We start from the raw sequence: 23,498 nt of genomic DNA, 5'->3' as shown, positions 1-23,498 counted from the left end.
AACACAACAAGGAATTTGCGCTCAGCAAGATCCCAGATACAGCTTTGATTTGAACTAACGCCTTTGTTTTGACATTGAGCATCGGTCAGAAAACCTAGAAAAATCCACAGCTGTTAACTTTGAGTGGCGCCCTTTGATCTTTTGTTTTTGCCCAAGAAGGCAGGCAGGGCACAAGGTGAAAAATAAAGTCATTCAGCTGATCTAAGCTGAATTTGGACTGAGTTCTTAATGCAGGTACAGGGGACTAACCTTTTGTAACAAACTAACACTGTACAACCTGACTGGACCAGCATTCTGTTTGTTTTTGAGTGTAACTTTCAGTTCAAAGAACAAAGAAAATTGCAGCACAGGAACAGGCACTTCAGCCCTCCAAGCCTGCGCCAATCCAGATCCTCTATCTAAACCTGCCGCCTATTTTCCAAGGATCTGTATCCCTCTGCTCCCTGCCCATTCATGTATCTGTCTAGATCCATCTTAGATGACGCTATCGTGCCCATCTGTACCACCTCCACTGGCAACGTGTTCCAGGCACCCACCGCCCTCTGCATAAAGAACTTTCCACGCATATCTCCCATAAACTTTCCCCCTCTCACCTTGAAATCGTGACCCCCTAGTAACTGAGTCCCCCATTCTCGGAAAAGGCTTCTTGCTTTCCACCCTATACCTCTCATGATTTTGTAGACCTCAATCAGGTTCCCCCTCAACCTCCGTCTTTCTAATGAAAATAATCCTAATCTACTCAACCTCTCTTCGTAGCTAGCACCCTCCATACCAGGCAACATCCTGGTGAACCTCCTCTGCACCCTCTTCAAAGCATCCACATCCTTTTGGTAATTTGGCGACCAGAACTGTACACAGTATTCCAAATGTGGTCGAACCAAAGTTCTATACAACTGTAACATGACCTGCCAACTCTTGTACACGATACCTCGTCAGATGAATGAAAGCATGCCATATGCCTTCTTGACCCACTCTATCCACCTGCATTGCCACCTTCAGGGTACAATGGACCTAATCACCCAGATCTCTTTGTGTATCCATTTTCCCCAGGGCTTTTCCATTTACCACATAGTTCCTGCTTACTTGCTTATTAAAAACACAAATCTCGGCTCACAATCCTTAGAAATTCTCCATCTGTTCCCAGTGATTATCTGATTCTCCAACATGTTTGTCTATTCTAAATATTGGGACCGCAGCAGATTTTTGAATGCGTTACTTATATAAGTTGGAGCTGAGATGTTAGTGAGTTAACATCCCATGAATTTTTATGCTCCTTATCTCTTCATACAGGGGTATGTGAACACTGTCTCAACTTCTGGCCCGAATAGAATTGGGTGTGAAACATCTGTAAAAACAAATGGCATTAAGCTCTGTAATCTTTTATGGTTGCACCCACGTACTGCTGCCTACCCCTGTTTCTGCTGAGATGGCCAGGTCAGTGACCTTTGATCAAGCCAGGCAGTTGTCACCACTCAAAATCGCATCCTGTCGTTATCATACACGTTGTGACGATCAAAGCTGTATCCTGTTCTCGTTTTAGCAGTGTGACCACATACTTGTGATGTTTCAGATGTAGGAATTGTTCTATGTATCTGCCAATTCCAAGGGTATAGAAGCAGGGAATGTCCCCTGTAGGGGGAGAATCGCTCACGATATTCAGCGCCGGGTTGCGTACTGCGATCCTCCGCAGCTTGTACTTGCTTAATAATGAAGGATTGTGTTTTTGTAACCAGGTCAGTGTCTTGCTCTTGCATCAAGTCCGTGAGGGTCTCTGAAAAGCGAATCTAACAGGAGCATGTTATTTTTTCAGTTGCCCTAATGACGTGATGTTTTCATTGTCCATCTTGAACTGGTGCTGGATGTATGGGTACCACTAATCGTTTGCCCTGAAAGTGTTTAGTGAAAAAGAGTTCCAGAGAGTGTTCACAGCTGTGCCAACTGTGCCACTGTTTGAAGCATGATAATTCACTGCAGTTTGGATATTTGGAAGGATGTTGCTAAGAGTCAGAGAGCTAACGGTCAATGTGTACATTTGCAGTTAGGCCATTTCAAATAAGTTCCTGTATAGTGCAACACAGTTAGTTTCTTTCTCCCCTTAGTTCCCAATTGTCAACAACAAATTGGTAACCTCTTGTGAAAATGTTCATATGTTTGCTCGGAATAATATGTTCTGACCACCAGGATAAACGAAATATCAAAAAATAAAAATGCTTGTAGTCAAAACACTAGGATCTGACTTGTTTAGTCTCAGCTGCAATATAACAATCATAACACTTATGTTCCCTTCTCCCTCATTTGCTTTGTCTAGCTTCCCCATAAATCGACCTACACTATTCCTAGCAATCACTTACTTTGTTAGTTCCACATTCTCTCCACCCTGAGTGACAACCTTTTTTACCTAATTCCTTTTTGTAGTTCTTGGTGCTTGTTGCGTAGCGATGGCTTCTCGTTATCCTCTGCCGCACAAGAAGAATCATTCTCTCTGCATTATTGAGAAGGTTCACTATGTTATTTGGAACCTTGTGGCCACTGGTCACTGGGTGGTGTGCTCAACTGAGTTGGAGCGTTCACTCCAGAGACTAAAGGAAGATCCAGGGGCTGAATGGAATGCCGTGTTGTTGAAGGTGCCAAATATTCTCCTGAGCCTTTAAAACAAGGCCCTGCCATCCCTGACGGAGATGGGGTGTGAGGGAGGTGGTAGTTAGAATGGTACAGAGTCCCACGACACTGTTTCAAAGACGTCATGTTGTGGAGGGGCTGGTGCTGGACTGGGGGGTGGACTAGATCAGAATTGGGGAAATGGGTCTGGGTGGGATGTTTGGAGGCTCAGTGTGGACTTCTTGGGCTGAAGGGCTGGTTGCAACCTGTAGGGATTCTATGATAAGTCACGCAGCACTAGGTTACAGTCCAACAGTTTATTTGAAGTTCACTTGAGGAAGTATCAGCGCTCCAAAAGCTCATGATTTCACAAACCTGTTGGACTATAACCTGGTGTCGTGTGACTCTGGCCTCGGACAGGAGCAGGAAAGTTTGTCGTGGCGATCTGCCCGATATCTATGCCTAAATTCAATAGCAAGAAATTATTTGAGTGTCATTGCAATGTGGTCTGTGGGATCTTGCAGAGAGAGTCTGCATTCAAATGTAATTCATTGACTGCATAGTGCTTTGGGGTGTCCTGTGATCATGAAAGGCTCCATGTACATGCACCAAAAACAAAATTGCTGGTAAAGCTAAGCAGGTCTGGCAGCATCTGTGAAGGGAAAAAACAAAGTTAATGTTTCGGGTCCAGTGACCTTTCCTCGGAACCCACGTACGTGCAAGTCTGTCTTCCGTGGGAAATTCAAGCTCCATCCCATTCCCACCACTGACCACCCTGGGAGTGGCCGCTACCTACAAGGATGCTGCAGACCTGGTCCCAACGGTTCGCTGTAAACTCGACTTGAGCTGTTGCTCAACACACTCAGACACTCTGCTTAATTTGTTCTGTCTGCATCTATCGTCAATCAGTCTGTCTTGATTACCCCACCTTTTATCTCTCTCTTCAACTTGTCCATCAGTCACAACTTAAATAATAAAATGTGAGGCTGGATGAACACAGCAGGCCAAGCAGCATCTCAGGAGCACAAAAGCTGACGTTTCGGGCCTAGACCCTTCATCTGAGAAGAGGTCTAGGCCCGAAACGTCAGCTTTTGTGCTCCTGAGGTGCTGCTTGGCCTGCTGTGTTCATCCAGCTCCACACTTTGTTATCTTGGATTCTCCAGCATCTGCAGTTCCCATTATCACAGTCACAACTTAAAACCCACTTCTCTGATCCTCTGCTCTCATGTGAGCTTGTTGTCAGATTTTTTTATTTGACAATGTTTCGGTGCAGCACCTTGGGATTTTTGGCCATGTTAAAACTGTTGTGGAAACTCAAGTTGTTGTTGTAGTTAGTATTTTTTCACTTTTTCAAAGACACATTCAAGTAGCAATACTTTACGTGCATTGGATGATCAATTTTCCGGTAACTCTACAAATAAGAGAATTATTTATAATTCCGCTTGTGATTAAACACAGACTCACAGGAACCTTGCAGTACAGAGTGAGGCAATTTGGCCCATCATGTAGGCACTGGCTGTTCAAATGTGTTCCATTATCTACAGCCAGTCCCTCATTTTTTCTGCTTTTTTTCCCTTGAACGTTGCTCCTATCTAAATTGTGTCTTGAATACCTTAATTGAAGCTCTTTCCACCACACTTTCAGGCAGTGCATTTCGGGCACTGACTACTGGCCGTGTGAAAATGTTTGTAAATATCTTCAAATCTGTCCCCTTCTGTTGTGGATCCTTCTGAGTGGGAACAGCTTCTCTCCATTTACTCCATCCAGCCTGCTGTCTCCTCTATCATATCTCCACTTAGCCACCTTCTTTCTGTGGAGAACAGTTCCAATCTCTTCATTGTATCCTCGTAACTGAAAGTTCTTGTCCCTGGAATCATTCTTATAAGTCTCTTTTGTGCTGTTTCCAGTATCTTCACGTCTATCCTATAAATGTGGTGCGCAGAACCATACACAGGAGTCAAGTGAGACAATTATTTCAATTCTGACACATCCTGAGAGTCGTCATTGGCCAGTGCAAATTTTCCTTCAAAATTATTTCACCGAGTTGATTTCTGTTGAATCAGCACTAAAATGTTTGACCCAGCCTTTCCAATTCAGTCATTTAAATAAAATATCACAGGAAGCTTTTCAGGAGAGGTGTGAGCTAACCAGAATTTAATACATTGCTTTGTGATACTGTGTGTTTTGGTCATTGTGAGATTCTTACTGGTTACAGTTAATCCTCTGTATCCAGACACGCTGCTTAATTTGTGCTCCTTTTGTACTTTTTGCAGGATCCTAGAAGCAATGGAGGAACTCCAAGATGTTCAACTGACTGAGATCAAGCCACTCCTAACAGATGGGGTAAGCAATTGGCCTGGATAAGCCTATTTTCTGTCACTAGACTAATAATCAAAAAGCTTGGACTAGACCCTGAGTATATGCACTCCAACCCTACTGTGATAGTTTAAATTCAGCTTCTAAAAGGGATGTTAAAAATCATAAAGTAGAATGTTGGGACCACTGTGGCCTGGTGATAATGTCACTGGGCTCAGCCTAAGGCTATGGGCTCATCAGGGCAACTAATGGACTTTAAATTCAAATTGAATTGAAAGGTTGTCTTGATGGTGCCACCACATTTTAGTGCAAAACCCATCTGGCTCACCAATCTCCTTCAGGATAGAACATCTGCTGTCCTCGCCTGCTCTGGCTTACAAGTGACTCCAGGTCCACAGCAATATAGCTGACTCTCAGCTCCCAAGCGTAGTGGCCCTGCCACCCAAATCAAGCACAGTGGGTCTCCTGGAGCATCGATCGCCCATCTTAAGTGCTGGGTTGTGAAGGCTATCAATGGGCTTTCTTGCGCGAACTTAGTTAGGATGGAGGCAGGAATATGCAGGCAGGGGCCTGCATCCAGTTTGATGCCTCCCCACCACCAAACTGCTACATGGGGGAGGACAGAAGATTCCAGCTTCTGCAATCCTTTCTGTTTGCATTGGAAAGAACCACTGGCAGAAGCATATGTGGGGATGAGTGGAAATGTGCTGAAAGCAATTCCTGTAGGAAATTTCAAAAGGCAATTAGGCATTTATTAAAAGGATTTAGCTTGCAGGTTATGAAGGAAAATCTGTGGGATGAGGTGGGATTAAGTTGGACTACTCTTTCAAATAATAAGGACAGGCATAATGGATCGTATGATGCTAAGTGTGTTAATCTTTTCATGTACTATTTTAGGCTTTGAATAACGGTCTCCCTGTCCTTTAAGGAATGTTAAATTGCTTCCTTTCTGATATGCAGTACAATAGATTTTCCAGTACAGCTAACAATGCTGATCTATGCCAGGGCACAGTAGGTTTTGGACTAAGTGCAGGTAATTGGGATAACTGTAGTTTTAATGTTCATCATTTGCCTTAGATGTAGTTGGCCAAAGGGCCTGTTTCAAATCTGTCTGATTAAGACTGTGATTTTTCAGGGTCACACTTCTAGCACTTTCTGAAAGGAACTTCAAATTGCTGTCCATGCATTTGGTTTTGCTCTCTGTGAATGATGAAAAGCTTTATGGCACTTCCTTCGTTTCTTAAGTGGCACTGAGCAATTTTATATAACACAGACAGAATCTTGTGAGAAATGAAGAGCACTCTGAAAATCAGGGAATATAAAAGGAAAGAGGTAATATTCCTGTAACAGTGAAGGCTCACATTTCTGTATGTTGTTGTGGATGGATAGTGAAATCCCCAACATTTCTAGTATGATGTTTTGGAAAAGTGACAAGAGGGGAGGGGACATGAGAAATCCTGTGATGTGTATGTTTATTTAGCACAAGGTGACCAATCTTCCTGGCTTTTATGGGACTGACCTATATTTGAAGTGTGTTCTGGTGTGTCTTGCTCAGATGCTATTTGTCCCATATTTTTGATCTTTGAGCTTTTGTGTGTGTGCAGGAGCTATCTGCACCTGTGGATTGAAGTTATCACGTATCTCCCCCTTCCGGCTCCCACAGGCCTGCCACATCTTTCCATTCCCCTGCTCCCATAGGCTTCCCAGAATCCTCATCAACTCGGCTCCCTCAGACTTTACAGCAGAGCCTTAAAAGAGCAGAGTTTTATCCAAGAAAAGAGAGGATCGAGAATTTGGGCCATGACAGGGTGACCACCAGTAATATAGTGAAGGAAGTGAAACATAAAAATTGGAGGAGTGTGGAATTCACGGTGGGTGTTTGGAGTCTGGAGGAGATTATAAAGACTTTCAGTCATTGCTACTTAGAGGTTCCAATGTCTCTAAATTGTCCACCATTTTGGGTTCAGTAGTGAGTAGATTGTACCTGACTGCTTCCAAAAGTGTGTGGGTTAGGTGGATTAGCCCTGGTAAATTTTCCATAGTGTGCAAGGGCGTACATGCTTGGTGGATTAGCCGTGGAAATGCAGGTTTTATTGGGTAGAGTGGTTATTGGGTCTGGGTGTGATGCTGTTCTGAGGGTCAATGTGGACGCGATGGGCCGAATGGTGTCTCCCACACTGTAGGGATTCTATAATTCTATGACTTATTAGCTATCATAAATGAGCAAATCCTTATGGAAGAAAATTTCATATCTTAAATTATTGTTTCCACCAACTAAATTAAAATTAGAAGCAGACTGTGTGTTTTGTTGTGAAGGTCAAAAACATACACAGGATTCAAATTAAAGGGGAGGGCAAAACTGAAATTATTTCTGATTGCTAACAATGCTAATCAATTCATGACAATGTTGAAAATTTGAGAATGCTGGATAAAATCTGAATTATTGCTGGAAAAGATATACCTGCGTGATAAGATTTTTTTGTATTTCACGCAACAGGACAAACTCAAGAATGCCAAATTTCAAACCGTCAGTATAATTTATGTTACAGAAGGAAGTGATCTGATTGGTTAGCAGGCCAACTCTGGTCGCAGTTTCTTATAGGAGAATGTAACATGGGATTGTTGGCTTCCCCAAGCTCTCAAGTTTAGACCTGTGTGTTAAATTTACCACAGACAGACAAAAAAGGCACAAGGCTAGATTGTATTCCTTGCATTCGTAGAAAATGCTCCCTGTGTGTGAATGTGCATTAAAGCGTAAATGATCCTTTATTCTGAAGAATTTTAAAGTCTTAACTATAACTTGAACCTTAGTGTGTTATTTGTTCACACGTTGTATGAACTGTTTGAGGAATCAAGCACCACCAATATATTTTTTAAAAGAAGCTGGAATGAAATAATGGAATGCAAAAATTAGACCTTCATTCATTGTTTTCCTCCAATAGACTAGACTAAAACTAAAATGTGATTTAAAAATTGGGAACAAAGATGAGACCATTTCCTCGCACCCTCCCTATCGCTGTAATCTTCCCCACGTTCTCGGAACCTGTGCTCTTTTCATTCTGTGTTCTTTAGTATTCCTAATTTTAATTGTTCCATCATTGATGGCTCGACCTCCTGATGCACTCATGAATTCTCTCTCTCAACCTCTCCACCTCGCTGCTTCTTTGCTCCCATTTAGATTGAGACCGTGAATTTTGCCCATCAACCCTAACATTGCCCAATAAGAGACCTTCTCAAATTTAAATGATGTTTCTTGGGAGGTTTTGTTGCATTAAATGTGCTATATAAATATAAGTTGTCAGCTTCTTGCAAGAATCAAACAAAATAACCATAAAACAACAGTTCAAGCCTGCATTGAAGCATTTCTAAACAAAAAGCATCTGCAGTGGCAAAAAGGACCCCACTCTGTGCTGCCTTTGGTATTGACTTGTGTATTTGAGTTTAATTCCTGTCTCTGCTCTTTTAAACCTGTTAAAATTACAGACAGGATTAAACTCTGGTATGTCAGGAGCAGGTCTTTCCATTAACTGAACTTTTCTTTCTCATTCTACTGCAGAGTGGGTAGATGCCCTGTAATTATCAACCTTCCTTTGACTAAGCACTGGCTCTTCAAATAATTCCATTTCATTTCCTCCTCCTCACTGCAATGACCTGTCATAATTCTAGTTATTGGATCCCTTTCTTTCCTCATGTCACTAATAACTCAGCTCTTTAGAACTGAAGTTAAATCTATTGTCTTGTCAACTTGCTGATCCCCCTTTACAGCAATGCTGCTCCTTCCCCCTCCTCCTCCATTTTATTATCTCTTCCAAAAGTTTTTAAGGCCTACTGTTTTGAAATGTGTCCTTCTCATCTGACCTAGCTAAGGCCACTTGTATTTCATTGCAACTAGGATCCTAAATGCCTTGTTTCCAATACTAGGAGAACGGCCACCGTTGAGTAATCCACCTGACTCCCCAGTGTCTCTCTGGCACAATGGGAGAGTGATGGAACTCTCTCGATTTACCTCCCCCGTGGTACATCTCCAACCACCCTGAGGACCACTACACTAGCCAAACCCAAAGCTGCTTCCTTGATTGGCACCTTGTCTACAGGCCAACAATTCACTGCCTCCACCATAGTCTATGATAGTGATAAGAGTTGTATTATTTACAAGACGCACTGTAGAAACTCAACAAAGCTTCCTAGGAAGCAGCTTCCAAATTTAAGATTGTTTTGATTTTTTCACAAGATGCAGACATCACTAGCAAGCTGTCCATCCGTAACTTCCATTGAACCAAGTGGCTTGGTTGGCCATTTTGAGGACTGTTAAGAGTTTATTGTGAGTATGGAGTCATATGTAGGCTAGACCAGGTAAGGATGGTAGATCTCCTCCCCAGAAATATGTTAGGGAACCAGATGAGCTTTTTACAATAATTGATGAAAGTTTTACAGCTGCCATTCCTGAGGCCAGCTTTCAATTCCAGACTTTTTTTTCTTCTTAATTGAATTTCAGCCACTGCTGAATTGGGACTTGAACTCGTGTTGACCCAGGACATTGGCTTAGGCTTCGGGATTGCCAGTCTGGTGAAATTACAGCCTGCCTCTGCCCTTTCTAAAGCAAGGACGGCAATGGCCTCATGATGCCACTGCCTCCGTGTTCCTCTCTACCCTGACTTGGATGCATGTCATCGGACCAGAATCCTGGAGCTTGTGGCACTGTTGGGAGCGCTGTCTCTTGTATCCTTCACTTTGGCCGCTTCCTGTAAAATGAGAATGTAACAGGAATTGGAGTTGGCCATATGACCCTTAGAGTTTCCTTTACCTTTTGGCATGATCATTGCAGATCTTCTACTTCAACACCTTCACCTTGTCACTCTATCCCTTATTTCTCATTCCTGTGGTGCCCAAATCTCTGCCAAGAAAATAAACGGCACTCAGCTACTGGGATCCTGAGGTAGAGATTTGCAAAGATTTGCCTTTCTTCAGTCGCGCTCCTCCTCATGGCCAATCCCTTATCCTGAGACTATGACCATGTTTCAGCTTCTCCCAACAGAAACGTTTTCTCAGCATCGACCCTGAAAGAATTTTGTTTCAGTCAGATCACCTGTTATTCTTATTAATTCAAAGGAAACTAATTTACTAGGAAGACAAATGCAACTTTGGCATTTATTTTGAGAGGACTTGAATTTAAAAGCAGGGATCTACTTCTGAGGCTCTATTAGGTTCTAGTCAGGCCACATTTGGAGTAATGTGCACAGTTTTGGGCCCCATATCTCAGGAAGGATGTACTGGCCCTGGAGTGGGTTTAGAGGAGGTTCATGAGAATGGCCCCAGGAATGAAAATCTTAACACAGGACTGTTTGAGGACTCTGGGTCTGTACTCAATGGAGTTTAGAAGGATGGTGGTGGGGGGGTAGGGGGCGGGGGTGGTGGCGGAGTCTAATAATACTGAATGGCCTGGACAGAGTGGATGTAGGGAAGATGTATCCATTGGTAGGAGAGATTAAGTCCCGAGAGCACAGCTTTAGAGTTAAGGGAAGACTTTTTAGAACGGGGGTAAGGAGAAACTTATTTCGCCAAAGAGTGGTGAATTTATGGAATTCACTGCCACAGAAGGCTGTGGAGGACAGGTCATTGAGTACATGTAAGACTGAGATAGATGGGTTCTTGATTATCAAGAGGATATAGGGTTACAGACAGAAAGTGGAAGAATGGGGTTGAGAAACTCTTCAGCATGATTGAATGGAGGATCAAACTCAATGGGCTGAATGGCCTAATTTCTGCTCCTATGTCTTATGGTCTTATCAATGTAGGCCTAGTCTACTCAATTCTTCCACATGACAAACCCATTATTCCAGGAACCAGTCTAGTGAACTTCTGTTGCACTCTCTCAAAGGTGGGTATAGCCTTTCTTGGATAAATGGCTGAACTATACACGATAGCACAGTCCTCTACCTTGCCTCATTGGCTGCTTCCCACACCATGTGGCCTGGGGGAAACAATGGCTGCCTTGCAGTCATTAAACAGCCACTTGGCCAATAATAGACTGGAGGCAGAATTTGCCCCCCTCATAGACAGGGATTCTGGCATTACAGAGCTGCTGGCTGACCAGAGGCTGACAGTTTTCCATGTGCTGATAGGTCCACTGGAAGACTGGTGGCCACTACAGGTATTGCACACCAGCAATCGCCAATGGATTGGTACTTTGTCGTGTTTGAGGGGGTCAGTGATGGGGCCTGGAGCTTGAGATTCTATGGGGATGGGGGAAGGTGACCTAGCAGGAGTGAGGTACCTGGTGCAGTTTGTGTGTTTGGGTGGAGTAGGCTACCACTGGATCCAGCAGGCCAGTTAAGGAGGGACTTGTCCCTACCCACTACTGGCCTGTTTAAGGAAGCTAAACTTGATTTGCACCTCTCTCCCCACCAATTAGAGACATCTTTAGTTAACCTGTTCTGATGTTTTATGACAAATCTCTGGTGCAGATGGGACTCCACGCGATGAGGAAGAATTTCTTCATTCAGGGTGTGAACCTGTGGAATTTTCTACCACAGAAGGCTGTTGGGGCCAGTTTGTTGGATATATTCAAGGTTGAGCCTGACGTGGCCTTTTTGACTAAAGGGTTCAAAGGGTATGGAGAGAAAGCGGGAGTGGAATACTGAAATTGCATGATCAGCCATGACCATATTGAACGAAGCGATGGCATGGGCTCAGTGGTTGGCATTGCTGCCTCACAGTGACTGGGACCTGGGTTCGATTCCAGCCTTGGGTGACTGGGTCTGTGTGGGTATGTCATATTCTCCCCTTATCTGCATGTGTTTCCTCCTGCAGTCCAAAGGTGTGTGGGTTAGGTAGTTTGGCCATGCTAAATTGCTCCATAATGTCCAGGGATGTGCTGGCTAGTTGATTTAACTATGGGACATGCAGGGTTACAGGGTGGATCTGGGTGGGATGTTCTACAGGGGGTGGGTTTGGACTCGATAGGCTGAACAGCCCGCTCCCACACCGTAGGGATTCTCTGAATGGTGGTGCCGAAAGGCCTACTCCTGCACCCATTTTGTATGTTCCTAAACCTTGTCCTTCTAGCTCGGAGGTAGTGATGCTAACACAGTGCACTGTCACTGCTCCACAGCAGCCTCTCGCCACTATTGGATGATGCTTGAAGCTGGGGTGAGGCCTATAATGGACATTAATTGGGGTTTAGTTGGTCCACCTTTGGCAGGCAAGCCGCCCAGTGCCAGACCCATGTGGTGAGGAAAGGCGTGGGCAGTAAGGAGTAGGTGGGCTGCTCACTGGGTTTAACATTCCCAGTCCCTTAAACCTGCTGGAGGGCCGGGGTAGCTTTGAATCCAGCCCATGGTGAAGAAACCTGCACATATAGCACTTCAGGGTAGCCAGACTGATAACCTGTAACCCCACCATTGGCAACTATTCCCTTGCTGCCACCTGCAGATTGTCAGTTTTTCTTGAGCTAGAAATGACAGAGAAATAGTGTGCATCACGGGGAGCTGTGATTTGAAATTCAAGCTGCAATGAAAGCCTCAGAGTCGCTGGGGTGTTGCACCGTCCTCTTGGGAAACTTGAGTAAATCCTCAGCCAGATTTTCTTCAGCTGCCCTATGCAAAGGGGCGGTCCCATGAATGATTGCTCCCTGCCCCAGAGGGAAGCTTCAGGTTGGGATCAAACAATATGAGGATCCCATCTGCAGCCTCCTTCAAATTGCCTGATTTAGCTGAGAGAGAGCCAGAAAATCTGAGGGGCATCTGGCACCACTTTGTAATGATCAGTGCAGCACCATGGGTGACTGTAGATGGAGTGGTGGATATTTATTAGGCTTTAGAAATGGGACAGCCAGCAACACATCCAGTCTCATATTTTGTATCAGAGATAATGGGAACTGCAGATGCTGGAGAATTCCAAGATAATAAAGTGTGAGGCTGGATGAACACAGCAGGCCAAGCAGCATCTCAGGAGCACAAAAGCTGACGTTTCAGGCCTAGACCCTTCGTCAGAGAGGGGGATGGGGAGAGGGAACTGGAATAAATAGGGAGAGAGGGGGAGGCGGACCGAAGATGGAGAGTAAAGAAGATAGGTGGAGAGAGTATAGGTGGGGAGGTAGGGAGGGGATAGGTCAGTCCAGGGAAGACGGACAGGGCAAGGAGGTGGGATGAGGTTAGTAGGTAGATGGGGGTTCGGCTTGGGGTGGGAGGAAGGGATGGGTGAGAGGAAGAACCGGTTAGGGAGGCAGAGACAGGTTGGACTGGTTTTGGGATGCATTGGGTGGAGGGGAAGAGCTGGGCTGGTTGTGTGGTGCAGTGGGGGGAGGGGACGAACTGGGCTGGTTTAGGGATGCAGTAGGAGAAGGGGAGATTTTGAAACTGGTGAAGTCCACATTGATACCATTAGGCTGCAGGGTTCCCAGGCGGAATAGGAGTTGCTGTTCCTGCAACCTTCGGGTGGCATCATTGTGGCAGTGCAGGAGGCCCATGATGGACATGTCATCTAGAGAATGGGAGGGGGAGTGGAAATGGTTTGCGACTGGGAGGTGCAGTTGTTTGTTGCGAACTGAGCGGAGGTGTTCTGCAAAGCGGTCTCCAAGCCTCCGCTTGGTTTCCCCAATGTAGATTTTGTATGTTCGTTTTTCAAACCGCAAAGCCACTGTTACTGTCTCTGCTCCAAGTGGCTCAGTTGGTAGCAAACTTCCTTCTGATTCAGAAGCCTGTGAATTCAAACCTCCATTAATGTAAACGTGTCATCAATGCTGACACACCGGTGCAGTTTAAAGGGCGTTTCCCAATGTTGGAGCTGCTGTCTTTCAGATGAGCAGTGTGCTTTTTTAAAACTCACTGTTAAAGATCCCAAACACTTCTTTTTTTCTTTAAATGAAGGAAGGGGCAGCATGGTGGCTCAGTGGTTAGCACTGCCGGGGACCCGAGTTTGATTCTGCACTCGGACGACTGTCTGCGCATTCTTTCTGTGTGGGTTACCTCCAGTTCAAAGGCGTGCAGGTCAAGTAGATGCTTGTTCTAATTTACGCATTGCGTCCAGAAATGCAAGAGAAGGTGGATTAGCCATGGGAAGTGCAGGGTTAGCGTGGGTCTGGCTGGAATGTTGTTCGGATGGTTGGTGTGGACTTGATGGGAGAAACCATCTGACATGCTCTCTCCCCTCTGCTGGCTGCCAATGATCTCTCAACCTGACATTACTTTACTAGGGTACTTTATCTTCTTTGTGGGATCTTGCTTTGTGCTAATTTTTCTGACACACTCCCTACACTTCAAAAGAAACTGCATCTCAGAACTTCCTCAATGGCTGTAAAGTTCTTGAGGATGCTCCCAGAAAGGTACGATACGAGTGCAACAGAAATAGAAATTGCAGCAAAAGTTTAGCAGGTCTGGCAGCATCTGTGGAGAGAAATCAGAGTTAATGTTTCAGGTCCTCACAAGAAGCGTACTTTTTTTTTAACTATAATTTTGTCATTCCCTGTCTTAATTCATTGCACAATGCAGTATTTTCTTAAATTTTTGTCTTTTAATCTTCTCTCTCCAAATGGGCCTTTTACCAAATATTAGGAAATCATAGATTCCCTACAGAATGCAAACAGGCTCTTCGGCCCAACAAGCCCACACTCACCCTCCGAAGTGCACCCCACCTAGATCCATCCCCTCCTGTAACCCTGCATTTCCCATGGCTAATGCACCTAATGTATACACTCCTGAGCACTATGGCCAATCCACCTAGCCTCCACGTCTTTGTGACTGTGAGGAAACTGGAGCACACGGAGGAAACCCACACAAACATAGAACATAGAACATGGGGAAAATGTACAAACTCCACGCAGACAGTCACCCGAGGGTGGAATCGAACCCGGGTCCCTCACTCTGTGAGGCAGCAGGGCTAGCCACAGTGCCACTGTGCTGCCTTCAGTAAAGGATGGAGTGGCAGAAGTGCGATACGCTGGCTTATTGATTTAATGGTTTCTCCTGTCTCGGCCTGAACCCTTTCACTGGGATATAGTTCTTCACCCATTCTTCATGTCAGTCCAGACAGTGAGTGCTCACAGTTTGTAGTATTTGACCATGAGCCACATCATGGTCTAGCCTTTTTGCTGGCCTCACCTCCTGGCTGCATGTTTTTAGCTGAGGAGGCACAAGGTAGCCATGAGAGAGCTGGGACTTCGGCTGAATGTTTTTTCCCTTCTGTAAGACTCTCCAGCTGTAGACCATCACCATATCTGTCTGCTGTAGGTGCTGGGGACTGTACTGGCACTGCAGAGCAGGCTTAAGTGTTGAATGGTCTTCTCCTTCCCCTGTTTTCTACCTTTAACTCTCTCGTGATTTAGTAGATTATTTCACACAATGCATTGCTGTGCTGCAGGGTTACAAGAGGCCTGCCAGGTAAGGTGGATGAACTCGGGTTATGGATAGGAACATGGAACTGGGACGTCATAGCTATTACAGAAACATGGCCGAGGGAGGGATAGGACTGGCAGCTCCATTTTCCAGGGTTTAGATGCTACAGGAAGGATATAAAGGGAGGAGGGCAGTGGCAATTTTTGATGAAGGAAAATATTAAACTGTACTTAAGATATGCTTGGGGGTGGGGTATTGTACAATATAGCTGTACGGGTGGAACTCCAGAAATAAGGTGGAGATGATCACCTTGAGGAATGTACCATAGGTCCTCCAACAGTCAGCGAGAAACTGAGAAGCGAATATGGAGAGAAATCTCCAATAAGAATAAGAATAATCTGGTAGTAACAAGGGATTTCAACTTTCCAAACATAGACTGGGGCTTCCATAATGTTAAGGGGGGCTTGGATCGGGAGGAATTTGTTAAATATGTTGAAGAAAATTTTCTTTGTTGGAATGTAGATGTACCAACCAGAGAAGGAGCAAAACTTGACCTTCTCTTGGGAAATAAGGCAGGGCAGGTGACTGATGTGTTAGTGGGAGAGTACTTTGGGACCAGTATCATTATACTATGAGTTTCAAAATAGCTATGGAAAAGGATGGGCGTTGTATAAAAGTTAAAGTTCCAACTTGGAGTAAGGCCAGTTTTGTTGGCACGAGATAGGAACTTATAAAGTTGATTTGGGTAGACTGTAGGTAAAGATGCCTGGCTAGTGGGAGGCTTTCAAAGGAGAGGTAACAAGGTCATCCACAGGAGAAGGGAGAGACACTACATGAATATTTTACATCAGTATTTACTGTGAAGAAAGACATGGAAGCTAGGGAACTCAGGAAAACAAATACTGATTTCTTGAAAAGAGTCCATGTTACAGAAAAGGAGGTGCTGGAGATCTTAAAAAGCAGAAATGTAAATAAATCTCCAGGACTTCAATCATGTGTAGCCCAGAATGCTGTTGGAAGCTTGGGAAGAAATTGTAGGGCCCCTAGCAGAGACATTTGTATCATCTACAGCCATGGGTGAGGTGCTGAAAAACTGGAGGGCGGCTGATGTTATACCTTTTTATTTAAGAAAAACTGCAAGGAGAAGCCTGGGAACTTTAGACCTGTGAGCCTGACATTGGTGGTGGATAGGTGGTTGGAGGGATTCCTAAAGACAGGATTTACATGTATTTGGAGCGATGAGGACTGATCAGGGATAGTCAGTATGGCTTTGCAAATGGGCAACTATGTCTCTCAAACTTGATTTGAGTTTTTTTGAGGATGTGACCAAGAAGATAGATGAGGGCAGGGTGGTAGCCATTGTCTCCGTGGCCTATAGTAAGGTTCCACACAGTAGATTGATTAGTAAAGTTAGATTGCATGGAAATCAGGAAGATTTATGGGAATCAGCCAATTGAACACAACATTGGCTGGAAGGTAGGAGATGGAGGCTGGTGGTGGGGTGTTGTTTTTTGGACTGGAGGTCTGTGGCCAGCAGTATTCCACAGGGATTAGTGCTGTGTCTGCTACCGTTTATGATTTATATAAACGATTTGGATAAGAATTTAGGAAGCTTGGTCAGTAAGTTTGCAAACGACTAACATTGCTAGTAAAGTGGACAGTGAAGAAGGGTATCTAAGAGTACAATTGGATCTTGGTCAGCCAATGAAATTTAGATAAATGCGAGGCATTGCATTTTGGGGATCTGAACAAAGCCAGGACTTATCAGTTAATGGTAGGGCCCTGGAGAGTGTTGTTGAACAGAGAGAACTGAAAGTTCAGGTACATAGTTCCTTGAAAGTTGCATCACAAGTAGACAGGTGAAGAAGGTAGCCCTCATTGCTCAGACCTATTGAGGATAGGCGTTGGGATGTCATGTTGTAGTTGCACCGGACATTGGTGAAGCCTCTTTTGGAGTACTGTGTGCAGTTCTGATTGTCCTGTTAAAGGAAGGATATTATTCAATTGGAGAATGTGCCGAAACGATTTACCAGGATATTACTAGCACTGGAGTTCCAAGGGTAGGTTGGATAGGCCGAGACTTTTTTCACTGGAGTGTAGGAGGTTGAGGGTTGAGCTTATAGAGGTTTATAAAATTATGAGGGGGCATAGATAATGTGAATAGCAAAGGTCTTTTCCCAGGGTTGGAGAATTCAAAACCAGAGGGCATAATTTTTTTAAGGCGAGAGCAGGAAGATTTAAAAAGGACCTGAGGGGCAACTTTTTCCAGTGTGGTTCATATGTGGAATGAACTGCCAGAGGAAGTAGGAGTTGCAGGTACAGTTACAACATTAAAAGACATTTGACAGGTACATGAATAGAAAGGGTTGGGAGGGATATAGGCCAAATGCAGGCAAATGAGACTGGTTTGGAAACCTTGTTGGCATGGACAGGTTGGACTGAAGGGTCTGTTTCTATGCTGTGACTGAATGACTCTGTTTGAGAGTCAGGTTCTGACCCTGGTCCAGGTTGAGTTATTTGAGTTCATAGTTTCACACGTAGCTACACTGGGGAAGGACAATAATGATCTTCACTTTATCTACAATCCAGAAAGTGTGGAATGAGGTTGAGGACAGCATCCACTTCTCTCTAATTTGGAATTCAGTGATATATTGGTCATACTACTGTGTACTAATAACATCAGACCATAGGAACAGAATTGGGCCATTCGGCCTGTCGAGTCTGCTCCATCATTGGATCATGTGTTTCTCACCCCCGTTCTCCTATATTCTCCCTGTAACTCTTGATCCAGACACATCCTGTAGAGAATGTCAGTTTAAATCCCACCACAGCAATGTGAGAATTTTAATTTTGTTTGGTAAATAGTTTTTGTAAAGCCTGGTATCCATTAAAGTGACAATGTAGCTTCCCTGATTGCTGTAAAAACTGGACGTGAGTTTGCTTGCTGAGCTGGAAGGTTAGTTTTCAGACATTTTGTCACCATTCTAGGTAACAACATCAGTGAGCCTCCGACGAAGCGCTGGTGTTATGTCCCGCTTTCTATTTATCTGTTTAGGTTTCCTTGGGTTGGTGATGTCCTAGGACAAGCCAAACAGAGACATGCACGAGAATTCCTAGAGGCATGGCATTCCAACCGGAACTCCATCAACAAACACGTTGATTTGGAGCCAATCTACCATCCTCTAGAAAAAGAACAGGAAATGACATCACCAATGCAGGAAATGACATCATCAACCCAAGGAAACCTAAACACATAAATAGAAAGCGGGACATAACACCAGTGCTTCGTCGGAGGCTCACTGATGATGTTACCTAGAATGGTGATGAAACATCTGAAAACTCAGCTTCCAGCTCAGCGAGCAAACTCACATCCAGAACCTCAACCTGCGCTACAAATCTTCTCAAAACTTGCTGTAGAAACCTAACTAATCTCCTTTTAGTAGAAATTCCCTTCCCATCCCACGTCAATATAGTCATTCTCAGCACCCCATTCTGTAACTGCTGTTTCTCCTAGGCTCTTCTCCTCCCACTGTTTTCATCTCTATTCCAAAGTCTCCCCCCCCCCCCCAGTACAGAACTAGAGCATTATTTGCTGGGGGGGGGGGGGGCGGCGTGGGAAACCTATCTTGTCGAAGACATATACTGTTTGATACAGCCTGCATACTCACACTGGGACTGGGTGCTCCATGCCACTTCACTCATTTGTGTGATCAGCAGAATGTCTTTTTGCCTTGACAGGAGCATTCTGTTAGTACTGAGCACTACACTTGTTGCTACCACATTTGTTTTACATGAAACAGTTAATTCTACCTATTCCTGAAGCCTTTGAGATACCTTACCCAGGGTAATCTGAGGCAGGCTGGGAAGATTTGTGTCAGTAGCGACATCTTTAGGCCCATTCATGAGTTTACATAACATCCAGTACGAGATTATTTCACACTGTTTGTCATTGTCCCTCAGGTTGACTTTGATGCACTGTGTTCACCATGCAAGCTTGGCACTCAAATTATTGGCTGACATACACCAATATATTGTACCCTGTCTGTTGCAAACAGAATGGTCATGTATACACACTCTACCCGCTCCAACTCAACAAAATAGGTGACAGTCATTTACTGCTTCATTTCTCAGGACAGTGTTTTGACCAATCAAATTCATTCTGCCTGATTTAAAATTTAAACAAGATTGGCAGTTCACTACCAATTGTCATCAGCTGGTGCATTCTCCATGGCATCACTTCTACCAATCAGAGTCCACTTGACAACCAATCAGTACTGTACTTTGATACAGTATAGCTGTTGATTTCCTTTAGGTTGGTATTCTCGTGAATTGTTTCGTTGAGCACAGGAAGAAAATCTTTGACAGAATGTGTTTTCCTTTCAGACAGTCTCTCTCTTTCCTTTATGATTTAGTGAACTCTAACCTTGGGTGTTCCGTATGTGAATTCGCTTGGTTTGTACCTGTGGCACCTCTAGCTTAATTGATCTAGCAAGTCAGTCAGTTGTAGGTCAATTAACATGTAGAGAGATGATATAATAGATTTCAAGAGTAGATGGGGCATTAACCTGGGTGTCCTGGCTTAGAGATAGGGACAGGCTAGGTGAGTGGATGGATGCATGGCAGATGCAGTTTAATGTGGATAAATATGTGGTTATCCACTTTGGTGGCAAGAACTGCAAGGCAGATTACTATCTAAATGGAGTCAAGTTAGGTAAAGGGGAAGTACAACGAGATCTAGGTGTTCTTGTACATCAGTCAATGAAAGCAAACATGCAGGTACAGCAGGTAGTGAAGAAAGCTAATAGCATGCTGGCCTTCATAACATGAGGAATTGAGTGTAGGAGCAAAGAGGTCCTTCTGCAGCTGTACAGAGCCCTGGTGAGACCGCACCTGGAGTATTGTGTGCAGTTTTGGTCTCCAGATTTGAAGAAAGACATTCTTGCTATTGAGGGAGTGCAGCGTAGGTTCACGAGGTCAATTCCCGGAATGGCGGGACTATCGTATGTTGAAAGATTGGAGCGACTGGGCTTGTATACACTTGAGTTCAGAAGGATGAGAGGGGATCTGATTGAGACGTATAAGATTATTAAGGATTGGACACTCTGGAGGTGGGAAGCATGTTTCCGTTGATGGGTGAGCCCAGAACCAGAGGACACAGTTTAAAAATAAGGGATGGTCATTTAGAACAGAGTTGAGGAGAAACTTCACCCAGAGAGTGGTGGATATACGGAATGCTCTGCCCCAGAAGGCAGTGGAGGCCAACTCTCTGGATACTTTCAAGAAAGAGGTGAATAGAGCTCTTAAAGACAGTGGAATCAAGGGTTATGGGGATAAGGCAGGAACAGGATACTGATTGTGGATGATCAGCCATGATCATAATGAATGGTGGTGCTGGCTCAAAGGCCCGAATGGCCTACTCCTGCACCTATTGTCTATTGTCTAACTCGGTTGTACTTGACAAGGACAGCTGGAGATGGGCAATAAGTTGTGCTATTGCTGAAGAATTAGAAAACATTGTCATGAAGCCTGGTACTAGCGAGCAACTAGACCCCAATCCAATGTAGAAAATGAGCAATCCAGAAAGTTAACAATTAAGGAGAAAAGCACAAATAACACAGAGAAAATTTAGAATTAAACCACCGCCTTTTCTGTTTAAAGCCTAAGTCTATTTCGCTCAACATTGAATTAAAGTAGTTCTGAGGAAAGGTCACTCGACCTCAAACATTAACGCTGATTTCTCTCCACAAATGCTGCCAGACCTGCTGAGCATCAATTCCGTTTTTATTATTGAATTAAAATAATTGCTGATAAAAATGACCTTTTCCCTGTGCAATTTAACCATGTCCTACATGTGAGGTATCATTTATTGGCAGGCATTTTGTGGGGCTTTAACCTTCGAAGGCCCCATTGTTCTCCAGGATGAGCATCTGACCTGTTAATGAGCTGGTAATTGATGAAATTTCTAATGATTTCCCTTTTTGTCTTCATCCACAGAATTCTGCAAGGAACTTCCAGGATTTCGATTGCCAGGTGAGCGGACCCCACGTCCTCTGAAAGTCTGTAGCAGAATGTAACGTGGGTTTGTAGCACTGCTTTTCAGCATCACAGGAAAGTTGTGGGCCTGGTCACATTCCAACCTGCTGGGACGGAGAAAATAGAAAGCTGGATGAGATGGTAGGAACTGCAGATGCTGGAGAATCTGAGATAACAAGATGTAGAGCTGGATGAACACAACACGCCAAGCAGCTTCATAGGAGCAGGAAAGCTGATGTTTTGGGTCTAGACCCTTCTTCAGAAAAACTGAAAGGCTGGATGAGTTCCACAGAATTTGGATGAAATGGCTGAGCAGATCTCAGTCAGTGAATCAATTACTGGGGACGTCAAGTTTAAGGTGTATTGTTAGAGAGAACATGAGAAAAAACTTTATCACCCTAAGGATGGTGACTGTCTGCAATGCACTGCCCAGTTTGGCGATTGAGGCAGAGACCCTCCCCTCCATTAAAAGGAACCTGGATCTGTTCCTGAAGCAACGTAAGCTGCAATTGTGTTGCTGCCTGTGGGCCAATAAATCTGGTTCAAGTCCCACCTGTTCAAGATGGATGGCAAAAAGTATTTGCACAGGTTGATTCAAAAAATAAATGAACCAAGTGCTGGTAATTGGGAATAGATCGGGTGGATAGTTTATTCAGGATGGGCTGAATGATCTCATTCTCCAGTATAATCTTTCTATGGTTCTGTGGTAGTTGGTTTGCTTTGTACAGCAGAGTCTTGAGCACAAAGTCCGTGCCAACACTCCCAGAGCAGTACTGAGGGAATGTGACGCTGACTGAGATTCACTGTTTAAATGAGATCTTGAACTGAGGCTCCCTGTACTGTCTCAGATGGACATCAAAGATAAAACAACGCCATTCATGGAAGATCAAGGCTGTTCTTTCTGGTGCCTTTGTCTAATGTTTTATCCCTGAACCTGCATTGTTCACATTTTATCCCTTAACCTGCATCATTCACAATCTGTTCACATTTAGAACAGACGGTTTGATTAATTTATTAAATTGTTCGTCCTGCGTTGTTTTGTTCGCACCTCAGTTCTTTAAAAGGGCCCAGTGTACAGGGTGGGGGGCAGTGGCGGGTGGGGGGTGGTGCAGCAAGCCCTGAGGCAATGACATTGAGGTAGGCCCAGCCTGAGAATTGGCGACTTTGTCACTGGCTCTATCTGGCGGTAATGGTGGTGAAGCGGTGTTGGGGGTGGCGGGGGGTGAAATGGGGGCACCACGGTGGTAATCTCTAATGTTGGTATGCCTGATGCAGCTAGTGGTTAAGGTGAGTTGGCCAGCAGTGGCCCCTGAGGATCGCCGACTTTTGATATTAGTTGGGCCTGGTGAGGAGATGGTGCTTCTGGACCAGCTCAGAGCTTGTACGGAGGTGAACGTCCCTTTTTAAACTACAAAAATAGCACCGGATTATGGCGACAAATGAAAGCTTTTCACTGTGTTTTTATTGTATGTCACTGAATAGTACACGTGACAATAAATCATTCATTCATGTTAAAAGAGTACTTCACTGGGCGTAAACCTGTGGCAACTTTCAATGTAAGTGCTTTTTTTTGTTTAATGACTTTATTTTGTAATACGAGGAGCAGAGGATCAATTCCATAAATGGGGAGAGAAAGTCTGCCTGGGTTAGCTGTGTACAATGCTTATCACCCAGACGGGCCGCATTCAGTCACTAATCCCGAAGCTGGAGGTTTAATACATTCTGACAGAACACCCAGGTGGTACCATCATAATATTCTGTAGATTTTCGAGTAATCCTGGAATGAGTGTCTTTAACACCACAATGAACAGCTGGTGTTACAGTTCCACAAAGTGCAGTCTCCATCAGGCACAGCCTGCACTATTCGATGCGGGAAGAAAAAAAATTACAGCATGCATTTGTACAATTTGTCAGATTGTGCAGTGAATGTCAGCAGCAGGTTGGGGTTTCGGTTTGGTCAGATTTCTTCGTACCCAATTCTCAAACCTTTCCTGACCCCCACCAAACCTGCAGCAAGAGAGCTGCAAAACAGGAGATGAGAGAAAATAGTAAACTTATCACACTCAGTGTGGAGTTGCACTGATTTGCAGGCCCAATTGTGAGAATTAACTTGATTAGTCCATATCCATGCACAGCAAGATTTGGACAGCGTTTTCAGGCTTGAGCTGATAAGTGGGGAGGAATTTTTAAACTACACAAGTGCCAGGCAAAGGCCATCTC

General features: G+C 44.4%; 1 protein-coding gene across 3 annotated transcripts in view; it reads left to right on the top strand.

Moving 5' to 3' along the window:
• Positions 1-23,498, top strand: part of LOC125461262 (protein NDRG3-like) — a 129,732-nt gene that overhangs the window by 32,460 nt on the left and 73,774 nt on the right. For all 3 annotated transcript variants that reach the window (XM_059652743.1, XM_048549813.2, XM_048549814.2), the window contains exons 2-3: positions 4,872-4,941; positions 21,240-21,275. In XM_059652743.1, coding sequence (XP_059508726.1) covers positions 4,885-4,941; positions 21,240-21,275 — 93 coding nt within the window. In that variant the 5' untranslated portion in view covers positions 4,872-4,884. The remainder of the gene's footprint in view (positions 1-4,871; positions 4,942-21,239; positions 21,276-23,498) is intronic.

Source organism: Stegostoma tigrinum, chromosome 19, assembly GCF_030684315.1.
Source record: "Stegostoma tigrinum isolate sSteTig4 chromosome 19, sSteTig4.hap1, whole genome shotgun sequence".
Lineage (NCBI taxonomy): Eukaryota > Metazoa > Chordata > Chondrichthyes > Orectolobiformes > Stegostomatidae > Stegostoma > Stegostoma tigrinum.
Note: the sequence above shows the minus strand (reverse complement) of the source record. Positions and strands in the feature narration are given on the sequence as shown.